Source organism: Triturus cristatus, chromosome 12, assembly GCF_964204655.1.
Source record: "Triturus cristatus chromosome 12, aTriCri1.1, whole genome shotgun sequence".
In the NCBI taxonomy this organism is placed as follows: Eukaryota; Metazoa; Chordata; class Amphibia; order Caudata; family Salamandridae; genus Triturus; species Triturus cristatus.
The window spans coordinates 69,057,597-69,081,404 of NC_140595.1; the positions used below are offsets into that span (position 1 = coordinate 69,057,597).

The 23,808-nt window shown below is 48.7% G+C and overlaps 1 protein-coding gene across 6 annotated transcripts in view; it reads left to right on the top strand.

The window, feature by feature from the left end:
• RANBP3 (RAN binding protein 3) overlaps positions 1-23,808 on the top strand; it is a 324,639-nt gene that overhangs the window by 187,036 nt on the left and 113,795 nt on the right. For all 6 annotated transcript variants that reach the window (XR_014971945.1, XR_014971946.1, XR_014971944.1 and 3 more), the window contains one exon: positions 484-594. Coding sequence is in view for 3 of the 6 variants with exons in the window: in XM_085637083.1 (XP_085493209.1) it covers positions 484-594 (111 nt within the window). In the remaining 3 variants the exon portion in view is untranslated. The remainder of the gene's footprint in view (positions 1-483; positions 595-23,808) is intronic.

A 23,808-nucleotide genomic window follows, 5' to 3' on the forward strand; every position in this document is an offset into this window, starting at 1 on the left:
ATTTATGATGCCCCTGCAAAACCCTGGACAGACATTTTATCTTTTCTTTCTATTATCAGTAATATGATTGTTTCGATTACCAGACTGTTATAGGATTATATTCCCACTTTCAAGGACCTTAACAGGTATTGCTATTTTTTAGGCAGTTGTGTCTTTGATTATCAACAATGTTTGTAAGACTGAGCCTGTACACAAACTGACAACCCATCTCTGTGGTACATCAGTGTGCTCAATGATCGCTCTAAATTACGCCATAACTTATCCACCCTTTACATGAGTTTAGTTTCTGTTGAATGAGATTTTATTCTCTGTATGCCACAAATTTTATGAAATTCATATCTAACACAGAATGTTGCACACCATTTTAAAATACTTAGTTACTTTTATACATGTATTATTATGAAACAGAATGTATTGAGCATTGTTTACACATTTTGTGCTAAGTATGAAGTTATTTCTTTTTCTCTCTTAATCGGCATGCAGTGCCGATACACGTCAGATGACTCCCCTAATCTTGAGTGCAAGCCAACATCCAACATCACAAAGCAGAGGGAGAAAAAGCAGCGACTTAAACTCTCAGGAAGAAAACTCATGGTGGGATTTATTTAATTTTATTTTATCTTGACCTCATCTCAGATGAAATACACAATTCCTATACTTTTTGTTGTGTTCCAAAGATTAACTCATTGTGGTGCTTGCTCGAACAGAAGCTTAATTGTATTACTAGCTTCCTTAAATGCCAACGTTTTCAACACTTTAACTCCCTTGTTACTGTACTCAAGCAAACAATCCGTTTGTTCCACGTGAGAATATTTCTTGAATGGAACATGGAGCAGTGTTTCAATTCTGTTTAACAGTTTAGCAAGTTGTGTTCGTTGAACCCTGTTTATGATCCAGGTTTCTTTTGTTAAATAACCTAACATTCTGTTAAAGATTCTTTTACAAATTGTGACCAATAAAGTACAGATTACATATTTGTCAGTACATGCATGTACATTTAATATGCACCCCTGAACTCAAGAAAAAGGTTGTCTTTCATTGGTATTTGTGCCCTACATCCAAAGTTTTTTAAAAATATTTGGTCTCCATAAATCAGTTATGTCAGACGTACTAGGTTTCTGTGCCCTATGTTTGGGCCAGGTTCTTGGCTTACCAAACTGAAACTGTGGACGAGTTGTTGGCCATGTTGTTAGATGGATCTCTGTTTTGTGTATTGTAGTGCTTCCTTAAATCCTGTACTATAGATTAATATTAATTTCAAGAAAACTTGAACTGTTCTCATACTTCTCTTGTTTATGCAGATGTATTCCCTTCTTAGTTGCCTATCCTGAGGCTTGATTGCATTTATCTATCTGATCAATTAGTTTTCAGTGGATGGGTAAGGGAATGGAGCACATGTTAGCAATGTCAGAGCATTTTATACTAAGCCTGTTAGTGAAGATGTCGTAGGTTATTATTGAGGCAAACTTGTTCCTCAGGTTGACTCTGACCAGTTAAAGGCTGAACTAGATCGCCTTAACAGCAAGGCTACATTTAAGACCTGGTGCTTGAATTGTTTTTCCTCTTGTAGTATGGACAAAAGGCGTAACTTCAACAGTTCCTTTGAAACATTTGATGTGGGAATCATTTCCAAACTTCCTTTGCTTTATGGACGGTATCCTGTATGCAGTTATTTTGCAAGATGTAATCCTATTCTGCTGTTATAAAATTAAAGTCTACTGCAGCAAAGAAAGGACAGCAGCTCCACTGAATAACTTCCAGTTTTAGAACCTGTTTAAGCTGCCAATCAAAGGTCTTTACATTGTCTGTTATCACTACAGGTTTGATGATTATGTTTATGTACATGATAAAGTAGATTTGTTCTTTTAATTAGTAATCCAAGATGTTTGTCTACAGCGCTAACTGATATTACCCATAATAGAGAGCTGCTGTTCTTTTCACTAATTCTTAGTGTTCTGTGTCCCTGCTTTTGCTTTTTACCATTTCCCTGTTTAATCAATAAATCAATCAGTCATTTGTAGAGCGCACTACATACCTGCGAGGGTCTCAAGGCGCGGGGGGGAGGGGGGTGCAACTGATCAAACAGCCAGGTCTTGAGTAGCATCCTGAAGGGCAGCAGGTCTTGGGTCTGTCGTAGGCTCAGTGGGAGGGTGTTTCAGGTCTTGGCGGCGAGGTGGGAGAAGGATCTCCCGCCGGTGGTTGTTCTTTGGATCCGCGGGACGGTGGCGAGTGCGAGGTCGGCGGAGCTGGCGGTTTGGGATGTAGAAGGAGAGTCGTCTGTTGAGGTAGGCTGGGCCGGTCTTGTGGAGTGCCTTGTGTGCGTGGATGAGGAGCTTGAAGGATATCCTCTTGTTGACGGGGAGCCAGTGCAGATTTCTCAGGTGTGGGGTGCTGTGGCTGTGGTGTGGTACGTCGAGTATCAGTCGTGCCGAGGCGTTTTGGATGCGTTGCAGTCATTTGATGAGCTTGGTCGGGGCTCCCGCATATAGGGCGTTTCCGTAGTTGAGTCTGCTGCTGACGAGGGCCTGGGTGACTGTTCTTCTTGTATTTGTCGGGATCCACCTGTAGATCTTGCGGAGGGTGTTGAAGCAAGAGGAGGAGACGGCGTTGACTTGCTTGGTCATGGAGAGCGTTGAGTCGAGGATGATTCCCAGGTTGCGTGCGTGGTCGGTGGGTGTCGGGGCTGCCCCCAGTGCCGTCTGCCACCAGGGGTCGTCCCAGGCTGAAGGGTTGGAGCCGAGGATGAGGACCTCCGTTTTGTCTCTGTTCAGCTTCAGTTGACTGATCTTCATCCAGTCGGCGACAGCCTTCATTCCTTCGTGGAGGTTGGCTTTGGCCGTGATGGGGTCCTTGGTGAGGGAGAGGATCAGTTGAGTGTCGTCGGCGTAGGAGATTACGTTGAGGTCGTGCTGTCTGGCGAAGTGTGCGAGCGGGGCCATGTAAATATTGAACAGTGTCGAGCTGAGGGAAGATGCCTGGGGTACGCCACAGATGATCTCAGAGGCTTCGGATCGGAATGAGGGGAGGCGGACGCTCTGGGTTCTGCCGGAGAGGAAGGAGGTGGTCCATTCCAGAGCCTTGTCTCTGATCCCTACAGCGTGGAGGCGTACGCGAAGTGTGCGGTGGCAGACGGTGTCGAAGGCAGCGGAGAGGTCCAGGAGGATGAGAGCTGCGGTCTCACCGTTGTCCAGCAGGGTCCTGATGTCGTCGGTCGCGGTGATGAGGGCGGTCACGGTGCTGTGGTTCCTGCGGAACCCCGACTGGGAAGGGTCCCGGATTCTGTTTTCTTCGAGTAATCTGGTTAGCTGCCTGTTGACGATCTTCTCGGTGACCTTGGCTGGGAACGGGAGCAGAGAGATGGGCCGGAAGTTCTTGAGGTCTCTTGGGTCTGCCGTGGGTTTTTTGAGTAGGGCCTTGATCTCGGCGTGTTTCCAGCTGTCTGGGAAGGTCGCGGTCTCGAGGGAGAGATTGATGACGTTGCGCAGGCGGGGTGCGATGGAGCTGTTTTATCATACATTTTTATCATAAGTATGGGTCTAAATTATCACTCAATTTGTTTTTTAGTATATTGTATACTGAACATAATCATTCTCAACATTGTGTCCTAGGAGGAATCTATGTCATTTCACAATAATGATTTTTTTACATAAGATCTTGTACAGCTGGATTTAATTTGCTCTAGCTTGCAGTTCTTTTTTGTTTTTGAATACAGACCAGTTCAAGGGACAGAGGCATAGATTTTATGACAAAGTAAGTAAAATATGGTTGAGTTTTGCAGCATAGACGTCCTCTAGATTCACAAAATTGTGCATATTCCGCCATCTAGTGGTTGGAGTCGGAAAGTGCTTTGTATTTTTTTTTTTGCTTTGGGAGGTTGCGAAACCTGATCCCTCTGGTGAGGCTACAAACCCCATCGTGTGTGTGCAAGATCTCAGATTATTTTTTCCGCCATGGAGATCGGAGGTGCCCCGAAGACTTCGGTGAAAAGACAGCAGCAGGCGCATGCAACAGAGGAGGCCCACCAGAAACTCCAAGGAGATAGGTGGTTGTTGGAAAACCCACTCCCACACTAGAAGGGGTGGTGGTGGTCTTCCGGACACACTGTGGTAGCTTGGCTCGAGTGGTCAGGAATCAGGCTCCGTGCTAAGCATACAACATACCCAAACAATAACCATGCGTGCATCCGTTCCAAAAACGACTCTACACCGTAAAAATTATGAAAATATCTTTCTTTATCTTCTTTTTCTCTTAGTTGCTGATTGGTTAAAATAAATAACAATCACAATATACAAACTTTTTAAATAGTGCAGGTCAAATAAATACTGGCTTAATGATTCAATAAATAGGGGTGATCATAAATACTGAAGGCATAAATAAAAGTGCAATCCAGACAGGCAATCAAATATTCTGAGGCAATAAATACTGTAAACCAATAAATATTGTGCATCAATAAATACTGTGGACCAATAAATACAGTGGAACAATAAATAGGTTAAATACAATAAATACAGTGCCCCTAATAAATACTTAAAAGCTGACAGTGACACTCATGGAATCAGATCACCTTTGAATTCCTAAGGGCTGTTTTGGCCCGGGCACAGCTTGTGGGGATGTGGAAGGCTTGAGGGTGTCTACTCCCTGGCTTGGTCAAGGCTGAGGCCTAAACTGAGGTAGATAAAGGGGGGAAATACCAGAGACCTGGCTCTCTCTCTCCACACAACCTCTCTAGATTAGTCCCAGTTCACCCCTGGCACAGTCAGGTTGGTTCCAGCACCTCCCTAGCCCCTTAGAGCAGTCTCTCAGGTCTCCACAGGGCCTTAGGCGCCCTCTACTCCACTTACTGCCCTTTTTCTGATGCTCCGACGCCGCTGGAGTCGTGTCGACGCCGTGAGGCGGTTCCGGTTCGATGTCGGCGGCCTCGGCACAATGTCAGTTCTTTGACGACGCCGGTAGGCGGCTCCGGTTTCGATGTCGGCGGCCTCGGCTCGATCTCGACCTCCGATTCGATGGCGTCGGGCAGTCTTTACTCGATGTCGACTTCGGGCGGCTCCGGTCCGATGGCGACCTCGGATTCGATGACGTCGGCCGGCCTTGCCTCGATGTCGACTTCCGGCGGCTCCGGAGTGCGATCCTCACTCCCGACCTCCGGTGCTCCTCTCCTTAGGTTTCCGGCGACTCCGGAGTGCGACCTCCACTCCCGACCTCCGGCACGATTCTCACAGGTTCCGGCGACTCCGGAGTGCGATCCTCACTCCCGACCTCCGTTACACTTCACCTCGGTCTCCGACGACTCCGGAGGGCGGACTTCACTCCTCCGATGACGCCGCTCACTCGACCTCGGGTGACTTCCTCCTCGACCTCTGGTACTCCTCACGACCTCTGACGGCGCCCTCTCTCGACCTCTGGCGGCTCCGGGTATGACGTCTGCTTTTCCAGTCAGCGCCGCTTCTCCACCTCGGGCTCCAGGTCTTAGGCTACTCGACGTCGGACTTCAGGGAAACCAGTTTCCAGGTCAGGATCTTGCTGTTCTCTTGTTTCTAAGGCCTGTTCCTGCTGTCCAGGTCCTTAGGATGGTTTTTCTGACTTCTTCCCACACAGGGCTCCAGGCTGGGCTCAGTCAGTAGGGACTAGTATCAAGGGTGGGTTTATGGACCCCACTCCAGGCACAAGTTTCCACCCCTGCTGCTTCACTCCTTCCTCCTTCAAGTTTCTGCTGCTCACTCTTCACCAGTCAGGTGCCAACTGCCAGCTCCAACTGCCAACTCTCTGTCTTAGCTTCCCAACATTCTAAACCGCCTCCAACTGTCACAGGGTTCTGGAATGTTCTGGAAGGTGCTGGTAGGTTCCAGTGGATGCTGGTGATGTCACAGGTGGCCACCATTTTGGGCTCCAGGCCCTCAGACAGAAGTTTCAGGGGTAGGTAAAATGGCTCCCTGAATCTGCAGCAACACGAAAAAGTCTGGTGGTTCCCAAAAAGGAAAAATTCAAACAGGGTTTGAGGCAAAAGTGGGACAAAATAAATAATGATGAGGAGGGACCACCCAAAGGGCTGACAGGTCTAACACGCGTCCCCCCCCAGCTGAAAGTGGGGAGAGCTACCCAACCCCTTGGGAGTTCTCATCACTAAGGCGGAAATACCTTGAGAGACCGTCTGCATTGGCGTGGTCCACTCCAGGCCGATGTTCCACCTGAAAGTCCATTCCCTGTAGGGCAATAGACCACCTCAACAACTTGGGATTCTCCCCCTTCATTTGCATCAGCCAACGAAGGGGTCTGTGGTCGGTCTGAACCAGGAAGTGCGAGCCAAACAGGTATGGCCGCAACTTCTTCAGAGCCCATACCACTGCAAAGGCTTCACGCTCTATTGCACTCCACTTCTGTTCCCTGGGAAGTAGTCTCCGGGATAGGAAGACCACGGGTTGATCCAGACCCTCTTCGTTGAGTTGCGATAACACTGCCCCAATGCCATGTTCTGATGCATCTGTCTGGACAATGAACTCCTTGGAAAAGTCTGGGGCCCTTAAGACCGGGGCCTCGCACATGGCTTTCTTCAATCTCTCAAAGGCTTGCTGACAAGCCTCCGTCCAGACTACCCGTCGAGGTTGTTTCTTGGACGTGAGCTCCGTGAGGGGGGCAACGATGGTACCGTATCCCTTCACGAAGCGGCGGTAGTATCCCGTGAGCCCCAAAAATGCTCGGACCTCAGTCTGAGTCTTGGGGGGTTCCCAGGCCATGATGGCCTCGATCTTCGCCTGGAGGGGTTGCACCGCTCCCCTACCCACCAAGTGTCCAAGGTACACTACCGACCCCTGCCCGATCTGGCACTTGCTGGCCTTGATCGTCAATCCAGCTTGTCTCAGGGCCTGGAGAACAGCTTGCAGGTGACGCAAGTGATCCTCCCAGCTGTTACTGAAGACAGCTATGTCATCCAGATAAGTAGCAGAGAAACTCTCCATTCCGGTGAGGATCTGGTTTACCAGGCGCTGAAACGTGGCAGGTGCGTTCTTGAGCCCAAAGGGCATCACACAGAACTGGTAGTGGCCATTGGGCGTGGAGAAGGCTGACCTTTCCCTTGCTCCATCAGTCAAAGAGATCTGCCAGTACCCTGAAGTAAGGTCAAAGGTACTTAGATATTGGGCAGCTCCCAGCCGGTCAATCAATTCATCCGCCCTAGGGATCGGATGAGCGTCAGTTTTGGTCACTGAATTCAGTCCCCGATAGTCCACACAGAACCTCAGTTCTGGTTGGGCACCCGGTGGCGCAGCTTTTGGTACTAACACCACCGGACTGGACCAGGGGCTGCTAGAAGGTTCGATCACTCCTAGCTCCAGCATCTTAGTGACTTCGCTATGAATGCTGGCCTTCACCTTGTCTGACATCCGGTAGATCTTGGACTTCACAGGTGGGCTGTCTCCTGTGTCCACGTCATGGACGCACAGGTGAGTCCTACCCGGGACAAGGGAGAACAACGAAGAGTACTGCCCCAGGACCTGGCGACAGTCCTCCTGCTGTTCAGGAGTTAGAGATGGGGAGAGAATCACTCCCTCCACCGACCCATCCTTCTCTTGAGACGCAAACAAATCAGGGAGAGGCTCGCTTTCCACGTCCTCTCCTCCGTCAGTCACCATCATCAAGATGACTTCGGGCCTCTCGTGGTGGGGTTTGAGGCGGTTGGCATGCAGCACCCGCAGGGGCTGACGAGGGGTCTTCAGGTCCACCAAGTAGGTAGCCTTACCCTTCTTCTCCAACACCTCAAAGGGTCCTGACCAGCGATCCTGGAGGGCGCTAAGCTCTCCTGGTTCGATCACCCACACCTTCTGGCCAGGCTCCAACCCCACCGGGTGAGCATTGTGGTCATACCACGCCTTCATCACTGCTTGGCTGGCTTCCAAGTTGTCAGAAGCTTGCTTCCACAACTTAGCCATTTGGCTCCGGAAGGCCAGCATGTAGCTCACCACATCCTGGGGAAGCTTTCTGGGAGTTCTTTCCCATCCGTCTCTCACCAGGTTGAGAGGTCCACGTACAGGGTGCCCATACAGAAGCTCGAAGGGGCTGAAGCCCACTCCCTTCTGTGGCACTTCCCTGTAGGAAAAAAGTAAACAGGGTAGGAGGACGTCCCATTTCCTCCGCAGGCTTTCAGGCAGACTTCTGATCATGCCCTTCAAGGTTTTGTTAAACCTCTCCACCAGACCATTGGTCTGGGGGTGGTAAGGAGTGGTGAACCGGTATGTCACTCCACACTCCTTCCACATGGCCCGCATGTACGCTGACATGAAGTTGGTCCCCCTGTCGGACACAACTTCCTTGGGAAAACCCACTCGGGTAAAGATTCCCATCAGGGCCCTTGCCACAACAGGTGCTGTTATGGTCCTCAGAGGTATTGCCTCTGGGTACCGTGTGGCATGATCCACCAGAACCAGGATAAACCTGTGACCAGCTAATGGACCCACAATGTCGATGCCCACCCTTTCAAAGGGGGTGCTAACGACAGGAAGTGGTTCCAGGGGAGCTTTCAGCTTCACCCCTGTTTTCCCACTGGCTTGGCAAGACACACAGGTCCGGCAGTAGGTATCGGACGACACTTTCATCTGAGGCCAATAAAAGTGTGGGACAAGACGGGCGAAGGTCTTGTCTTGCCCCAAGTGTCCTGCCAATGGTATCTCGTGAGCCAACTCCAGAAGGAAGGCTCGATAACGTTGAGGGACTACCAAGGCTCGTGACGATCCGTGTAGGGGTGCCTTGGGTTCACTGTAGAGGAGGCCATCCTCCCAGTAAACACTGTAGTTCCCTTCAACGTTCCCTGCTGCCTGGGCTTCGGCCTGTCGCCTCAGCCCCTCAAGGGTAGGGCACTCCCTCTGGCCCTGGCAGAATTCCTCCCTGGACGGGCCTCCCTCCACGTGCCACTCGGCCGGGATGGGTAGGTCCTCCAGGTTGGTAACGTCCCCCACCGCAGACTCCTGGTCCACCACCTCCGGTGGCCTATCCGTCCTACGGGGTGGGGACGCCGAGGCAGGCTCCTCCTGTCCTCGGTTCTTCCCTTGACTGGCAGCTGGCTGGGCCTTTGTTCCAGGCTCCAGCCGAAACGAACTCCCTCTTCGGGTAGTCGCGGACCTTGTGCTAACACAGGCCCCCCCATTCAAAGGGAACCTCGGCCACTGGATAGTGGCCTGTTCTGCCGTCAGCCATCGCGGCTGGGTGGAGTACATCGGGAATTACCTGCTCTGGAGACACCAGTTGGCTACGCACCATAGTCATACTGGCTCCTGTGTCTCTCAGAGCCTCCCCTCTTTGGCCGTTGATGGTGACCCACTGCCCATACTTTGCGGTATTTGCGGGCACCTGGATCTTAGGAACCATCTCCCGTTCTCCCAGGGACACTAAAGTGACACCCGCCCACTCCCTTCCCTTAGTTAAGGGCATCTCCTCCCCGAGCACTACACTAGCTACTCCGGGGGTCTTTCCTCCAGTGGGAGGGGGTGGTCGTTTCAAGCACTTCGGATCTCCTTTATAGTGTCCAACGCCACCGCACTCATAGCAATGGACAACCCTTGGCTGCTGACTCTGGCCAGGATTAGGGTTTCTGGGCGGGTTAGCCCTAGGGGTGAATCCTGTTCCCCTCCCTTGGAAGTTATTTTGGGGGCCTTTGGAGAACTCCTTTTTCTTTTCCCCTCCCTCTTTCTTCTGGGGGGCGCCCTGTCCGGCCTTTTGAGTATCCCCTCCAGTCCCCCTTGTGGACACCCGGGTACTAGCCCAAATGTCCGCCTCCTCAGCAAGCTTCCGGGGACTGGTCAGCTTGCTATCCACCAGGTGTTGCCGCAGTTCAGGGAAACATTTCTCGAGCAGGTGTTCCTTCAGTACTAGGTCAAACAACCCCTCGTAGTTCCTCACTTCACTGCCCTGAATCCAACCCTCTAGTGCCTTCTTTGCATAGTCCAGGAAGTCCACCCAATTCTGTGTGCCCAGTTTGTGACTACCCCTGAACTTCTGTCTGTACTTTTCGGGTGTTAGTCCAAACTTTCTTATGAGCGCCAGTTTCATGGTGGGGTAGTGGGTCTGCTCATCCTCTTCGAGGGCCAATAAAGCATCCCTACCAGCTGGAGGCATGTACTTGTACAATCCCCCTCCCCAGTACTTCTCTGGAACCCCATGGGCCCTCAACGAGACCTCATAGGCCGCTAGCCACTTGGCGATATCGTCGCCCACTCCATAGCTAGCTACTATGTCCTTTGGCAGGTATGGTTTAGGTTCCCTGGTGATCTCTTGGGTTTGGCTGCCACCATTAGGAACAGGTTGTGCCCCGATTCTCAAGATCTGAAGATCTATTTCTTTCAGTCGTAATTCATGGGCCATCCTCTGCTCCTCCTTCTCCTTCTCCAGCCTTGCTAAGTCCCATGTGAGCTGTCTTTTCTCCCTCCGGTCTGTTAACTCCACCTCAGACAAGCCACCGCTAGAGGCACTGCTGCCCTTCCTAGAAATGGTTCTGGGCCCTGCTGACAGGTTCCCCACCTCAGGTTGGTACATCTCAGCCCCCTCGGTGTCAGGCTCTCCATCCCTGTCTTCCTCCTCAGCCTTGCTTTCTCGGCGTGCCTCCCCCCAAGCCCTTAAGCTGGTTTGGAGTGCACCCTTCTTTGCTCCTGGGGGACAGTACACCCCCTCCCGCTGGCAAAACTCCCTGAGTTGGGCCACAGTGTACGTTTCTAGATTTTCTAGTACAAACTCCATCTCGCCCACTCAGGTTAGAGGACAGGTTTTGTGCAGTAACTATGCAGGGGGGTACCTTTAATAATACCTCCTCCCACCACCCGAGTAAATTTGGAAAAAACAAAAACCCACAATTAGGAAGGCCGCTCTTGAGAAAACTCCCGGTGTAGGCCTATGGACTACCCACAGTTATTGTTGAGTATGCGTAGGCACAGCTCTATCCCACCACTGAACACCAATTTATGTTGGAAAACCCACTCCCACACTAGAAGGGGTGGTGGTGGTCTTCCGGACACACTGTGGTAGCTTGGCTCGAGTGGTCAGGAATCAGGCTCCGTGCTAAGCATACAACATACCCAAACAATAACCATGCGTGCATCCGTTCCAAAAACGACTCTACACCGTAAAAATTATGAAAATATCTTTCTTTATCTTCTTTTTCTCTTAGTTGCTGATTGGTTAAAATAAATAACAATCACAATATACAAACTTTTTAAATAGTGCAGGTCAAATAAATACTGGCTTAATGATTCAATAAATAGGGGTGATCATAAATACTGAAGGCATAAATAAAAGTGCAATCCAGACAGGCAATCAAATATTCTGAGGCAATAAATACTGTAAACCAATAAATATTGTGCATCAATAAATACTGTGGACCAATAAATACAGTGGAACAATAAATAGGTTAAATACAATAAATACAGTGCCCCTAATAAATACTTAAAAGCTGACAGTGACACTCATGGAATCAGATCACCTTTGAATTCCTAAGGGCTGATTTGGCCCGGGCACAGCTTGTGGGGATGTGGAAGGCTTGAGGGTGTCTACTCCCTGGCTTGGTCAAGGCTGAGGCCTAAACTGAGGTAGATAAAGGGGGGAAATACCAGAGACCTGGCTCTCTCTCTCCACACAACCTCTCTAGATTAGTCCCAGTTCACCCCTGGCACAGTCAGGTTGGTTCCAGCACCTCCCTAGCCCCTTAGAGCAGTCTCTCAGGTCTCCACAGGGCCTTAGGCGCCCTCTACTCCACTTACTGCCCTTTTTCTGATGCTCCGACGCCGCTGGAGTCGTGTCGACGCCGTGAGGCGGTTCCGGTTCGATGTCGGCGGCCTCGGCACAATGTCAGTTCTTTGACGACGCCGGTAGGCGGCTCCGGTTTCGATGTCGGCGGCCTCGGCTCGATCTCAACCTCCGATTCGATGGCGTCGGGCAGTCTTTACTCGATGTCGACTTCGGGCGGCTCCGGTCCGATGGCGACCTCGGATTCGATGACGTCGGCCGGCCTTGCCTCGATGTCGACTTCCGGCGGCTCCGGAGTGCGATCCTCACTCCCGACCTCCGGTGCTCCTCTCCTTAGGTTTCCGGCGACTCCGGAGTGCGACCTCCACTCCCGACCTCCGGCACGATTCTCACAGGTTCCGGCGACTCCGGAGTGCGATCCTCACTCCCGACCTCCGTTACACTTCACCTCGGTCTCCGACGACTCCGGAGGGCGGACTTCACTCCTCCGATGACGCCGCTCACTCGACCTCGGGTGACTTCCTCCTCGACCTCTGGTACTCCTCACGACCTCTGACGGCGCCCTCTCTCGACCTCTGGCGGCTCCGGGTACGACGTCTGCTTTTCCAGTCAGCGCCGCTTCTCCACCTCGGGCTCCAGGTCTTAGGCTACTCGACGTCGGACTTCAGGGAAACCAGTTTCCAGGTCAGGATCTTGCTGTTCTCTTGTTTCTAAGGCCTGTTCCTGCTGTCCAGGTCCTTAGGATGGTTTTTCTGACTTCTTCCCACACAGGGCTCCAGGCTGGGCTCAGTCAGTAGGGACTAGTATCAAGGGTGGGTTTATGGACCCCACTCCAGGCACAAGTTTCCACCCCTGCTGCTTCACTCCTTCCTCCTTCAAGTTTCTGCTGCTCACTCTTCACCAGTCAGGTGCCAACTGCCAGCTCTAACTGCCAACTCTCTGTCTTAGCTTCCCAACATTCTAAACCGCCTCCAACTGTCACAGGGTTCTGGAATGTTCTGGAAGGTGCTGGTAGGTTCCAGTGGATGCTGGTGATGTCACAGGTGGCCACCATTTTGGGCTCCAGGCCCTCAGACAGAAGTTTCAGGGGTAGGTAAAATGGCTCCCTGAATCTGCAGCAACACGAAAAAGTCTGGTGGTTCCCAAAAAGGAAAAATTCAAACAGGGTTTGAGGCAAAAGTGGGACAAAATAAATAATGATGAGGAGGGACCACCCAAAGGGCTGACAGGTCTAACAGTGGTAATAACAGAGTTGCATGAGGGGTTAATCTTGAGCAAAGCAGCTTGTTTGGCGCTGCTCACGTTATTCCTCATGCCGCAGGGCAAGTAAATTTTTCGTTGCCTTTTACAAAACTGTCCCCAGACTGTTAAGGGGATGCTCTGCACGGAGCGAATGCTTCATCCACAAACAAGGTAAGAATTTCCTCTTGAATGTATGATGGCATCATGACTGATGAAATGCCCCACGCACAAGCGCAGGACTTTAAAATGTAAGCCGCATTTATTAAAATAAATAAATAAATTATTCGGAATATATACTAGTCGGTCGAACCTGTCTGTATTTACAGCACCGTGTTGGTACGCATGCAGGGTTTTGGCACTGCATTTCAAACGCACAAATAATCAAAAGGCTTCATGGGAAGGGATTATTTCCCAGTCTTTACTTCATTTTCAGACACAGCTAGAATTTAGCTCAATCGTGACCTACACTTATAAGGTAAAGGGCGTAGTTTTACTTAAAGAGCAACTGTAAAACTCTTTAAACGATTGCCAGCAAAGCAGGGTGCTTAATTCCCTACTATCTAGCTAGTGGGCATAACAAACATTTATAACAAGCATTTGCAATGCAATAGGTCTCGCATTATAAAAGTGTGAGCAGCTGGCATTGCTAATAATAATGCAACACTAGCTATTGGCTTTGTAAATGATAAATAAATGCCATTATGTGTTTGTTTTATAAAATAGATTAAAAAAGGCATTGTCATGAACAATGCCAATAGCTTAAACTTTTGCAAATGCGAGACCTATTGCATTGCAAATGCTTGTTCTGTGTGCAGCCCTAATTTCCTTTCCTCTGCGTGGGTAAAGACAAGCCAGCCATCTGTTCTGGGAACGTGGTCCTACGTAAACATGTCACCTTGCAGTCAACGTGGCGCTGGCTGGTTCCTGAAGAGCTCTTCTTAGGAAAGCACTCGCTGCTTCTTTAAATGACCTACTTCTTTTCTGCTAATTTTTATAGGTTTAGGGACGTTTCGTAAGAAATGCTGTTCTTGTATATTTTTCTCTTTCGAGTTATTGAACATATTATTATTCAGAGATCTAGGCAAACGTGTACAGACTAATGGAGAATTATGTACTTGGAAGCATCAGTGCTTTAAATGGAAAAAAAAAAATGCAGGCACTAACTAAATGTAACAGAAGGGGCGAAGCTAAGGGCGTGGCTTGGAGACAAGCAGTTAATTTGATATGTTCTTGGTGTGAAACGGTGCACAATTACGCAGCAACAGTTCTGCTATTTGTAGAGCATTCTTTTTGTCTATGTATTTGTTGTTAAATGCATATAATTGCACAAACGTTGCAATGCACACACATTTTTATATTCACTGAATACCAGCGTATGCCCAGGACATTTGACAAACCATGGAAATATTTCTTGATTAAAATATTTTCCCTGATCTTTAAGGTGGAAATGTCCCTGGTTAGCTCAAAAAGGCACACAAACCCACACTCTCAGATATTCACCAAGTGGTATGCAAGCAAAATAAGCATACACAGATAAAAGCACAGATACTCACCCAATTATATGCGTTTCCACACAAGCCGGTACAGAAAAACGAAAGGAACAGAGGGCAGAAAGGCACGAAAAACGAGTGGCACAGAGGGCAGAAGGGCACAAAAAAACGAGTGGAACAGAGGGCAGAAAGGCACAAAAAAAAAAGAGGGAAACGAGTGGAACAGAGGACAGAAAGGCACACAAAAAAGAGTGGAAAACGAGTGGCACAGAGGGCAGAAAGGCACAAAAAAGAGTGGCGCAGAAGGGCACAAAAGACGAGAGGAGCAGAGGGCAGAAAGGCACACAAAAAACGAGTGGAACAGAGGGCAGAAGGGCACAAAAACGAGTGGAACAGAGGGCAGAAGGGCACAAAAACGAGAGGAGCAGAGGGCAGAAAGGAACAAAAAAAGAGGGAAAACGACTGTAACAGAGGACAGAAAGGCACAAAAAGAGGGAAAACGAGTGGAACAGAGGGCAGAAAGGCACGAAAAACGAGTGGCACAGAACAAGAGCGCACTGAAGCTGACGAGGAGGGAGTGGGAGGGGGGAGTGGGGGCGGGCGCAGTGGTGCGGGCCGCAGTTGTAAAAGGCAGGGAGAGGGTGAGATTGAGGAAGGGAAAGATAGGGATCAAAGGAAAAAACAAGGGGGTGGCAAATGGTGTGCACTTTGATGTCCTCAGTGGCCCCGCGGCTCACTGAGGACATCAAAGCAAGTGATCAGGCAGTGCTTTTCAGGCTGCCAAATGGTGCGCGCGCCCAGGGCACATGCACTGTATTTGGAGGCCTGAAAAGCACTGTTTGCACTTCCAAAACTCGCTTACTATAAGTCTCGCCAGAGCAGCGCTAAAGCGCTGTCTCAGACGAGACCTAAAAAGCACCAGAGACCCAGTTTTAACTAGCGGCAAAGCCAAAACTTTTGGTTTGCACGTAGCACAATTCTCAATACGGGCCCTGTCCCCCCCCCCCCCCCCCTGATACACATAGCATCAAGGAGGCTTATAGCATTCCACTGTAAAGGCCATAAAACTCTCCTGTTCCCGCCGAACACGAGGCCTTCATGTCGACCACTGAGGCATCATAAATCAGGGCCTTATCTCCGTGAAGCGCATTCCTGAACGGCCTTGCTAAACAGGGCCTCGAAGGGGGTTTTAGTTTCTCTATAAAGGCGTACATAAATTAAAGCACTTCATTACGTTTTTTCATCCTCACCTTCCCAAAGGCCAAAATTTATTGTAAGGGGGTTTTTCTCTGAAAATCCCAAAACTATGCTATATCACATATAGCAACCATATGGCAACATTTAGCAGTTACTAAAGCACCTGGCTATAATAATTCACTGCAAAGCTTTTTCGCGCAAGCAGTACAAGACAAAGCATTTCACGCAGGCTTCACAGCTATGCTGTACATAAGCCTCAAAGATTGCACTACCAGAAAGCCGCTGATAACATAACACAGCGACAAGGAACAAATAATTCACGGTAAAGCATAGGGCATTCAATAAATGGAAGCCTCATTCATGCGCAAACAGGCAGGCGCTTGCAAAATAGCACTAAGTACTAATATGCGCACAAGTGCAGTGTTACCTGCTGAGTCACTATATTCAAAGAAGTTGCAATAGTAGGGGACCTTGTACATTAAGCCTATTATACCAAAATAACACACATCATCAGGATACTCTATGGGAAATACAGATGCGGTTTATCGCACACCCTTAAAACAACTTGTGCTATATAACATATAGCACACACAGTTACAAAACATAGGGCAATAAATAGCTCAATAACACAGGTAATATGCAAACATTTACCAGTGAATACAGCCACTTCCAAAGATTTTACAATCTTGCTGCACAGCATTGCAGCAGGCAAAATCACAGAGGTGCCTGGTACCACAAGGTACAAATGCTCGCAGTTTCACACCATTACCTACAGAGCCTCTACAAACTCTAACGTGGCAAGGCTATGTTAATCAAGAACAAATAGCATTTAATCTTGCACGCAGAAATACAGGGGCTGGGCCTACATGTAGACAAATACATAGAGCCATGCACCTTCCACTTTGTAAAATTACACCCATAAAGGGCAGAGTAAAACCAAAAGACTCAGGGTTTGCATTTGTATGCACCCAATATATACACAGTCAGCCCTTAAAAGATCTCAAACATTTGAATACATCCCCACATAATAACGCACATCAAAGAGGGGATATATATATATATATATATATGTGTGTGTGTGTGTGTGTGTGTGTGTGTGTGTGTGTGTGTATACATTCTATGCATATTGTCGCATATATATACATCTAGGTATTCCAATGTATAGGGATATATGTATATATATCCAGAAGGAAAACACTCCAAAGGTAAAAAATATATATATAGATACATAGGTACATAAAGGTGTGGGAGTGTGGACGGTTTTCATATATGGGTGTGTGTGCATTGCCCCAGAGCACACAGGCTGGAGCGCTGCAGCCGAGGGCTCCGGAACGGACACGGGACCCCTGCAGAGCACGAAACGGCACGATTGGAGTTCTCAGTGCCTTCCGAGTCTGCAGGGGAGTTCCTTTGATTGCAGCACAGCACCACGTACAGCATCTCACCAAGCGCCAAGAAGCTTGGAGGTGGCACCCAGTGATTCCATCTCTCGATCAGAAGGCAGGACGAGCCACAACAACCAGAGGGATGTGTGCTTGATGCTCAGCTAATTTTCACCGGGACTGCGAGGACCAGCGTGCTCCCTGCTCTTTGTGCGGCGAGATCATCTGCAGCTGGGGGACTCTTCCCGACCCTCCCTCTTTGTTGGCATATAATGCCTTGCGGCCCCCGCTTCCCGGGTGCCGCTCGCAGGCATGAACTTTATTCTATTTCATTTCAGAGGGATGTGTGCTTGATGCTCAGCTAATTTTCACCGGGACTGCGAGGACCAGCGTGCTCCCTGCTCTTTGTGCGGCGAGATCATCTGCAGCTGGGGGACTCTTCCCGACCCTCCCTCTTTGTTGGCATATAACGCCTCGCGGCCCCCGCTTCCCGGGCGCCGCTCGCAGGCATGAACTTTATTCTATTTCATTTCAGAGGGATGTGTGCTTGATGCTCAGCTAATTTTCACCGGGACTGCGAGGACCAGCGTGCTCCCTGCTCTTTGTGCGGCGAGATCATCTGCAGCTGGGGGACTCTTCCCGACTCCTCCCCCTGAATCTATTTGAGCCACCCCTGTTCACGCGTAAGCGGGACGCGAGCGGGGCCTAGACCGGGGCTAAGCCCGGGCAAAGGGCGGGCCCTCTGTGGCCCTCAGAGGCACGAGGAGGCCGGACCGGGCCTATCTATTAACCTACCGTGGAGGTCTATGTGAGTATTGTTACACGTTGCTGATTTGAACACTATGACCGAGACTTTGAATAATTGTCTTCCCCCAACTGTTGGAGGTACAAACAAGTGTACATTGGATGATTATTTCATCAGGGTTGCTATGGACACTGGGAAGGAGACTGCATTAGCAGAACGCAGGGCAGAGCGGCGTCGTTCCGTAGAAAGTATGAAAAATAGACTGCCCACGGACTCTTTGCTCCAGATTACATCTTCTGAGTCAAGTCCTCTTACTGTTACTCAGGAGCTACCACACACAGATAATGTTCCCATATCACGAAGAGATACTTCATCACCACCCGATATGTTTAATAATCTGTGTGTTTCCAATGACCTTCCTCCTTCTACCATTTCTACTATTTCTTTGGAGGGAGCTGATATGATCATGGCTCCCTCTCTATTAGAGGTTAAGGCGCCTAAAATGAAGGTTGGGAGGGTAGTTCTGTCTAAAGTCCAGAGACCCCCTCCCACTAAAAGAAGAAAGCGGGTAGGTGACCAACAAAGAAGTAAGACCAGTCACTCTGACTTTGGAAAAAGACCAGGGTCCACTATAGATACTGTATCTATGCCAAAGTCTAGTGTATCATCTACTTCATCTATAGTGGCCCATACGGAAATAAGCCCTAACCCCATATCTTCTGTTCCAACGGTACTTCCCCCATTTGACCCAAATAGCCCCTCACATTGTCTGTCTAATGACGCTCTGCATGTTGCCCCCCTTGAGAGTATAGAGCGACTATTAAGGTCGTTCGTACTACCTATTATGGAAAGATTAAAGAAAATGGAGCAACGGCTGGGGGATTTAGAACTAGCTATTATTAAAAATGTGGGGGTACCCAAAGAATCTGTAAACCTAGTGCCTCCCTCTTCTGAAGCACCAGTGATACCTCCCATTGTTATAAGCAAAAATGGGAAGGATTTTACTGGCAGTCATTCCAGGGTTACACCCTCCAAAGTAGTTCAACAACAACTAGTACAAAACGATTTGGGTGAAGCAGTGAGGGGTGCGAAAGAACCTGCTTTAGGAAATATACAAGATGAGAGGGGACGTACTTTTATAGCTGGAACAGTGGACCATCTGAGGTATCAAGTTGATCTACCCCCAGAAGCGGTCCCTTATGTTGTAGTGCTCACGAGAGTTCCGATACTGGAAAAGGGCAAGAAGGAAGGGTTTTTTAAGCTCAAAAATAAAACTATGCATTGGCTTACCTTAAATAAGCCTCTTCCTTTCAACGTTAATGGAAAGATATTGCATGTCCGACGACTCTCCTGGCTGGGACGGAGAGCCAAGGACATTAGGGGGGACGTAATTGTCATCAATTTTAGAGACCCTAGAGCTGTCATTCACATTCTTAATTACACCTCGGACAATTGTAGTGGGTCTATTATGCCCCGTGAATTGACATACTTTTACCCTAGACCCTCAGTCTCTCACACGACGTATTCTCGGGCTTCGGTTCGAACGCAGTTTTACCAGACTGCACCACCAATACCCTTTGCCAATCAGCACACAACCCATGTGGCTCGTGAAAATGTATCTAATTGGGCCACTGTACCTTTTAGGAGTCACCGAAATGGTTTTAGGAGGATGGACTATTGCCCATTATTCACCCCGCTGGAAGTTGCAAATAGATTTGATGCCTTTTCAGGCTTTGATGACTGCGATTGACAAGGGGTGCTCCTATCTAATAAGCTTACTATCATGGAGCTACAGGTTGAGAATATTGAGAATATTGGGCCAATTTCCCCAGTGCAGATTCTCTCTCCGGAACAATCTATTGTCCCTGTTATCGCTCTTCCTTCTTCTGAACAGTATGCATCGCCCCCCAAGCATGTGTCTGTATCAGAAGTTGGATCTGCTGTGACTAATGACTTCTATGGTCTTCTGCTCCGCGATCCTATCAGTCAAGATCTACCAACTGGCCATGTCAAAATTCTTTCTTGGAATGTGGCGGGCCTTAAGAGCAAATTGCCCATCCCTGAGTGGGGCTCTTTTATGGCCCTCCATGATATTTGCATGCTACAAGAAACCTGGGCACTAAAAAGCAGTTCGGCCCAGGGATTTGCCACATTTGATATTGTGGCCAGCAAGGGCGAGAGGGGTAGACCTGCAGGGGGATTGTCCATATGGGTTGCCACGCATTTGGGAGTCACGGCATTACAAATCAGAACTAACTCGCCGGACGTTCAGTGCGTACTGCTCACTTTACCAAATGGGCCAAACATCGCCCTCTTTAATGTATATTCAAGGCCAGTAAGGCGGGGCCTTGTCTCAGAGGCCATTGAAGTTTTGATGACCCTTATTCAGGCTATGGACCCTTCCACTGTCTTAATTTTGGGTGGTGATCTCAACTGTCATTTTGAGCCACTCATGGACTTGAACACGGGTGACTCGGACGACGTTGATTCACTGTGGTCCATCCCTCAACCACTGACTCCTCGGGTCACGGCTTGGACACCGTTAGTTTTACAACTGCAGTCATTTGTGTATGCAACCTCATTACGAGCTTGCAATGGGAGGGTGGAACCCGATAGACCAGGGAATGTAACATTCAATCGCCATAATCAGTCCTCGATAATTGATTACATTTTTTTAGAGGCTAGGCATTGGGACAAGGTGCATGAGTTCAGAGTTATTGAAAGAATCGACAGTGACCACAATGCCCTGGTACTTTCACTTAAGACAGGGAGTTTTGGGCTTAAATGTCAAACTTTGGACGTTCATCCTCCCATTGTGCCTTTATCTATAACAAATTGTAGACGTAGAGTTAAATGGCAAGACTTTCAGATGTCGGATTCCAAGCTTGCTGCCTTATATAAGACCATTATCCCATTTGTTGAAGAAATGGGGAAATCTGGTCACCTAGGCAGGGCATCTGAAATTCATATCAACTTAGTAGCAGCAATTAAGGATATTCTTTGCCCTGAGAGAAGGGTTAATTGCCCACGGACCTCGTCCCCCCAGTGGTATAATGCCTTCTGTCGGGCCACTAGGAAGGCTCTCTATAGAGCTTTGAAAACTAATAACAAGGAAGCCATTAAGGTACATCGCTCTGCTTATAAAAAGGCACTTAGTGATGCAAAAAAGGAATGGGAAGTGGCCAAGTGGGAAAATCTGGGCATAGCACTTGGCAATAATAATCCCAAATTATTTTGGTCTATAGTAGCATCTGGACTTAGTGGGCATAGTCCGGCCCCCGCCCCTAATATCGCCCCTTCTGTCTGGGAAAGTCATTTTTGTGCCCTTTATGGCACCCCTGAGTGTGGAGCTACGGTTCTTAATACCATTCAAACGCAGCAGTCTCATAGTGTTAGTGGAACCGAAGAGTTTGCTCGGTCTATTGCCGTCCGCCCATATTTCTCCATAGACTAATTAATTACTTTGCGTGAGGTAGAGCGTGCATTAGGAAATTTGCTCCCAAATAAGGCCCCTGGCTTGGATAAATTGCCTGGAGATCTGTTTGGGACGCAACCAAAAATCTGGGCCCCTTATTTAGTGACTCTATTTAATGGTATCCTGCAGGGGGACGATCTGCCGCCTACCTGGCTAGGAGCTGAAATAGTGCCGATCTTAAAAAAGGGCTGTCCTCTAACCCCCTCAAATTATAGACCCATTAGCCTAATTGATACTTCACAAAAGCTGATGGGGAGGGTTATCTCGGAAAGGATCCTTGGGTGGATCGAGGAAAAGGGGGTTTTATCTACACTCCAGGCAGGATTTAGGTCTGGTATTTCTACTTTAGACCAGATATTCCGCCTGCAGGTCCTGTACTGGAAAACGGCCAAGGTGGAGGGTGGCAGCCTCTACCTTGTGTTTGTGGACCTGCGGGCTGCTTTCGATCTGGTCCCACGTGGGAAACTTTGGCGAGTCCTTGCGGATATGGGCCTTCCGCCCTATCTGCTAGCCATTCTCTCGAGGCTACACTTCAATAATTTTGCGCAGGTTAGGTCGGGGAGGAATGGTGAACTCACTAATCAATTTCCTGTTCTGAAAGGAGTCCGCCAAGGGTGCGTCTTGGCACCCACCCTTTTTCGCCTTTATATTAATGGCCTTATTGGACACCTTAATGGTGTAATCAATAATGACGCCCCAAGATTGGCTTCAGGTAGAGTGCCCGCTCTGATGTTCGCGGACGACACACTTTTGCTGTCCAGAACATCATCGGGCATTCAAAAAACCCTTGATGGTTTTGTAGAGTTTTGCCACCTTCGGGGGTTGGAAATCAACATAGGAAAAACAAAGTTCATGATTTTCAACCCCCCAAAGCGAACACGTCCTAACCCAGTACTCTTTGGCAGCCCCTTGGAAAGGGTCAAAACATTCATTTATTTGGGTGTTACCCTTACTGAGAAATTTGACTGACAAAAGCAGACTGCTAGATCCACGCTTAGGCTAACCCAGCTAGCGGGGGGACTATCCAAAGTTTTTAAGGAATCTACCCTTAGGCCGGTTTCTCCTGCACTTAATATATATAGTCATCAAGCGAGAATGGCAGCAACCTACGGGGCTGAACTTTGGGGGCACAAGCAGACTCTGGATCTTAAAAGGGTGGAGCAGTCTTTTGTCAGAAATCTAATTGGCCTACCGCCTAACACGCCGTCGATCCCTCTCAGATTTGATCTTGGGTTGATCCCAATAGAGGAGATCATAAGCGCTAGACCAATTATGTACTGGAAGAGGCTGTGGTCCGTCCCAGAATTGGCTGCCTATCGAGCTGAATTTTTGGAGATTTGGCCTACACTTAGATCTAAAGTGATCCCATGGCTTCAGCACATTAGTGCAGTTTGCATACGGCTTGGCCTCCCCGGATTATGGGATACTCCGGAGACTTGCTGTACAGGGATATCTAAGAATACACTCCTTTCTCATATGTATATGCTAAACCATCAGATGTTAATGAGATCTACATCATTAGGTAGGCTGTCATCTGAGTTCCTCCTAATAAAAACTGAGCCTAAGGCCGAGGATTTCATGGACTTAATTGAACCCCCAGCTGCCCGTAAACTGTATATCCAGTTAAGATACGGCACCCTTCCTATCAGATCTTTTACCTCTAAATGGATTAAATCGGACATTGTAGCTTGCCCCGCATGCACCCATAATATTGAGAATATCTCACATGTTCTGTTTTTTTGTCCCGCCTATTCTGTATATAGAAAACGTTGGTTGATCCCTATTTGCAGGAATCTGGGATTCTTGCATTTTACACAGGCATGCAGGATACTGACTTACGATACTCATCCTCCCATTGTGTTTGCGGTTTCCCGCTACCTGTTGTATATGTGGCGTACTAGGCAGAACCTTTTAATTCAATTGTCTTAATTCTTTTACTTATTGTTTTCTTTTAATGTTTCTTGTACTTTTTATGGTCTTTTTGACCGAAATAAAGTTATTACAACAATATATATATATATATATATATATATATATATATATATATATCGATATCTCCCAGGAACGCCCCAGGAACGGGCTTGCTCAGAGGCCGCTGTCAAAGCAGACCGTGACTGCACGGGGAGGCGGGTTGATTCCCTCCCGCTTCACGGCCCGGCTTGTTCTTACTCTTGCGGCTGAGACGTTGGGGACTGGAGGGGGCCCTTAGCACAAGAACGAGTTTGCCTGCCACAACATGGCCCCACTTTTGCATGGCAAATACAGCGCTCACATGAGCAAGATCCGGCTGTCACACGGAGAACTCTTTTCTGGTGCATCATGGGGGAGGTAGTTGGACATCATGCCGCCTCTGCCTAAAACTACAGCTGGATCAGCTGACTTCCAACCTATTGGAGGGCCTAAGGAGTTTCAAAAGTGGGAGAAGGTGTCACTCGGCGGTTTGCAGCATCTGAAGAAGGCAGTCGCCGAAATGCATTATGCTGTTACACTGCAGTGAGTAAAAGGCTCCTGAAACTTACCCCGCTGTGTCCTAGGACTTCTTTGCACCAAAGT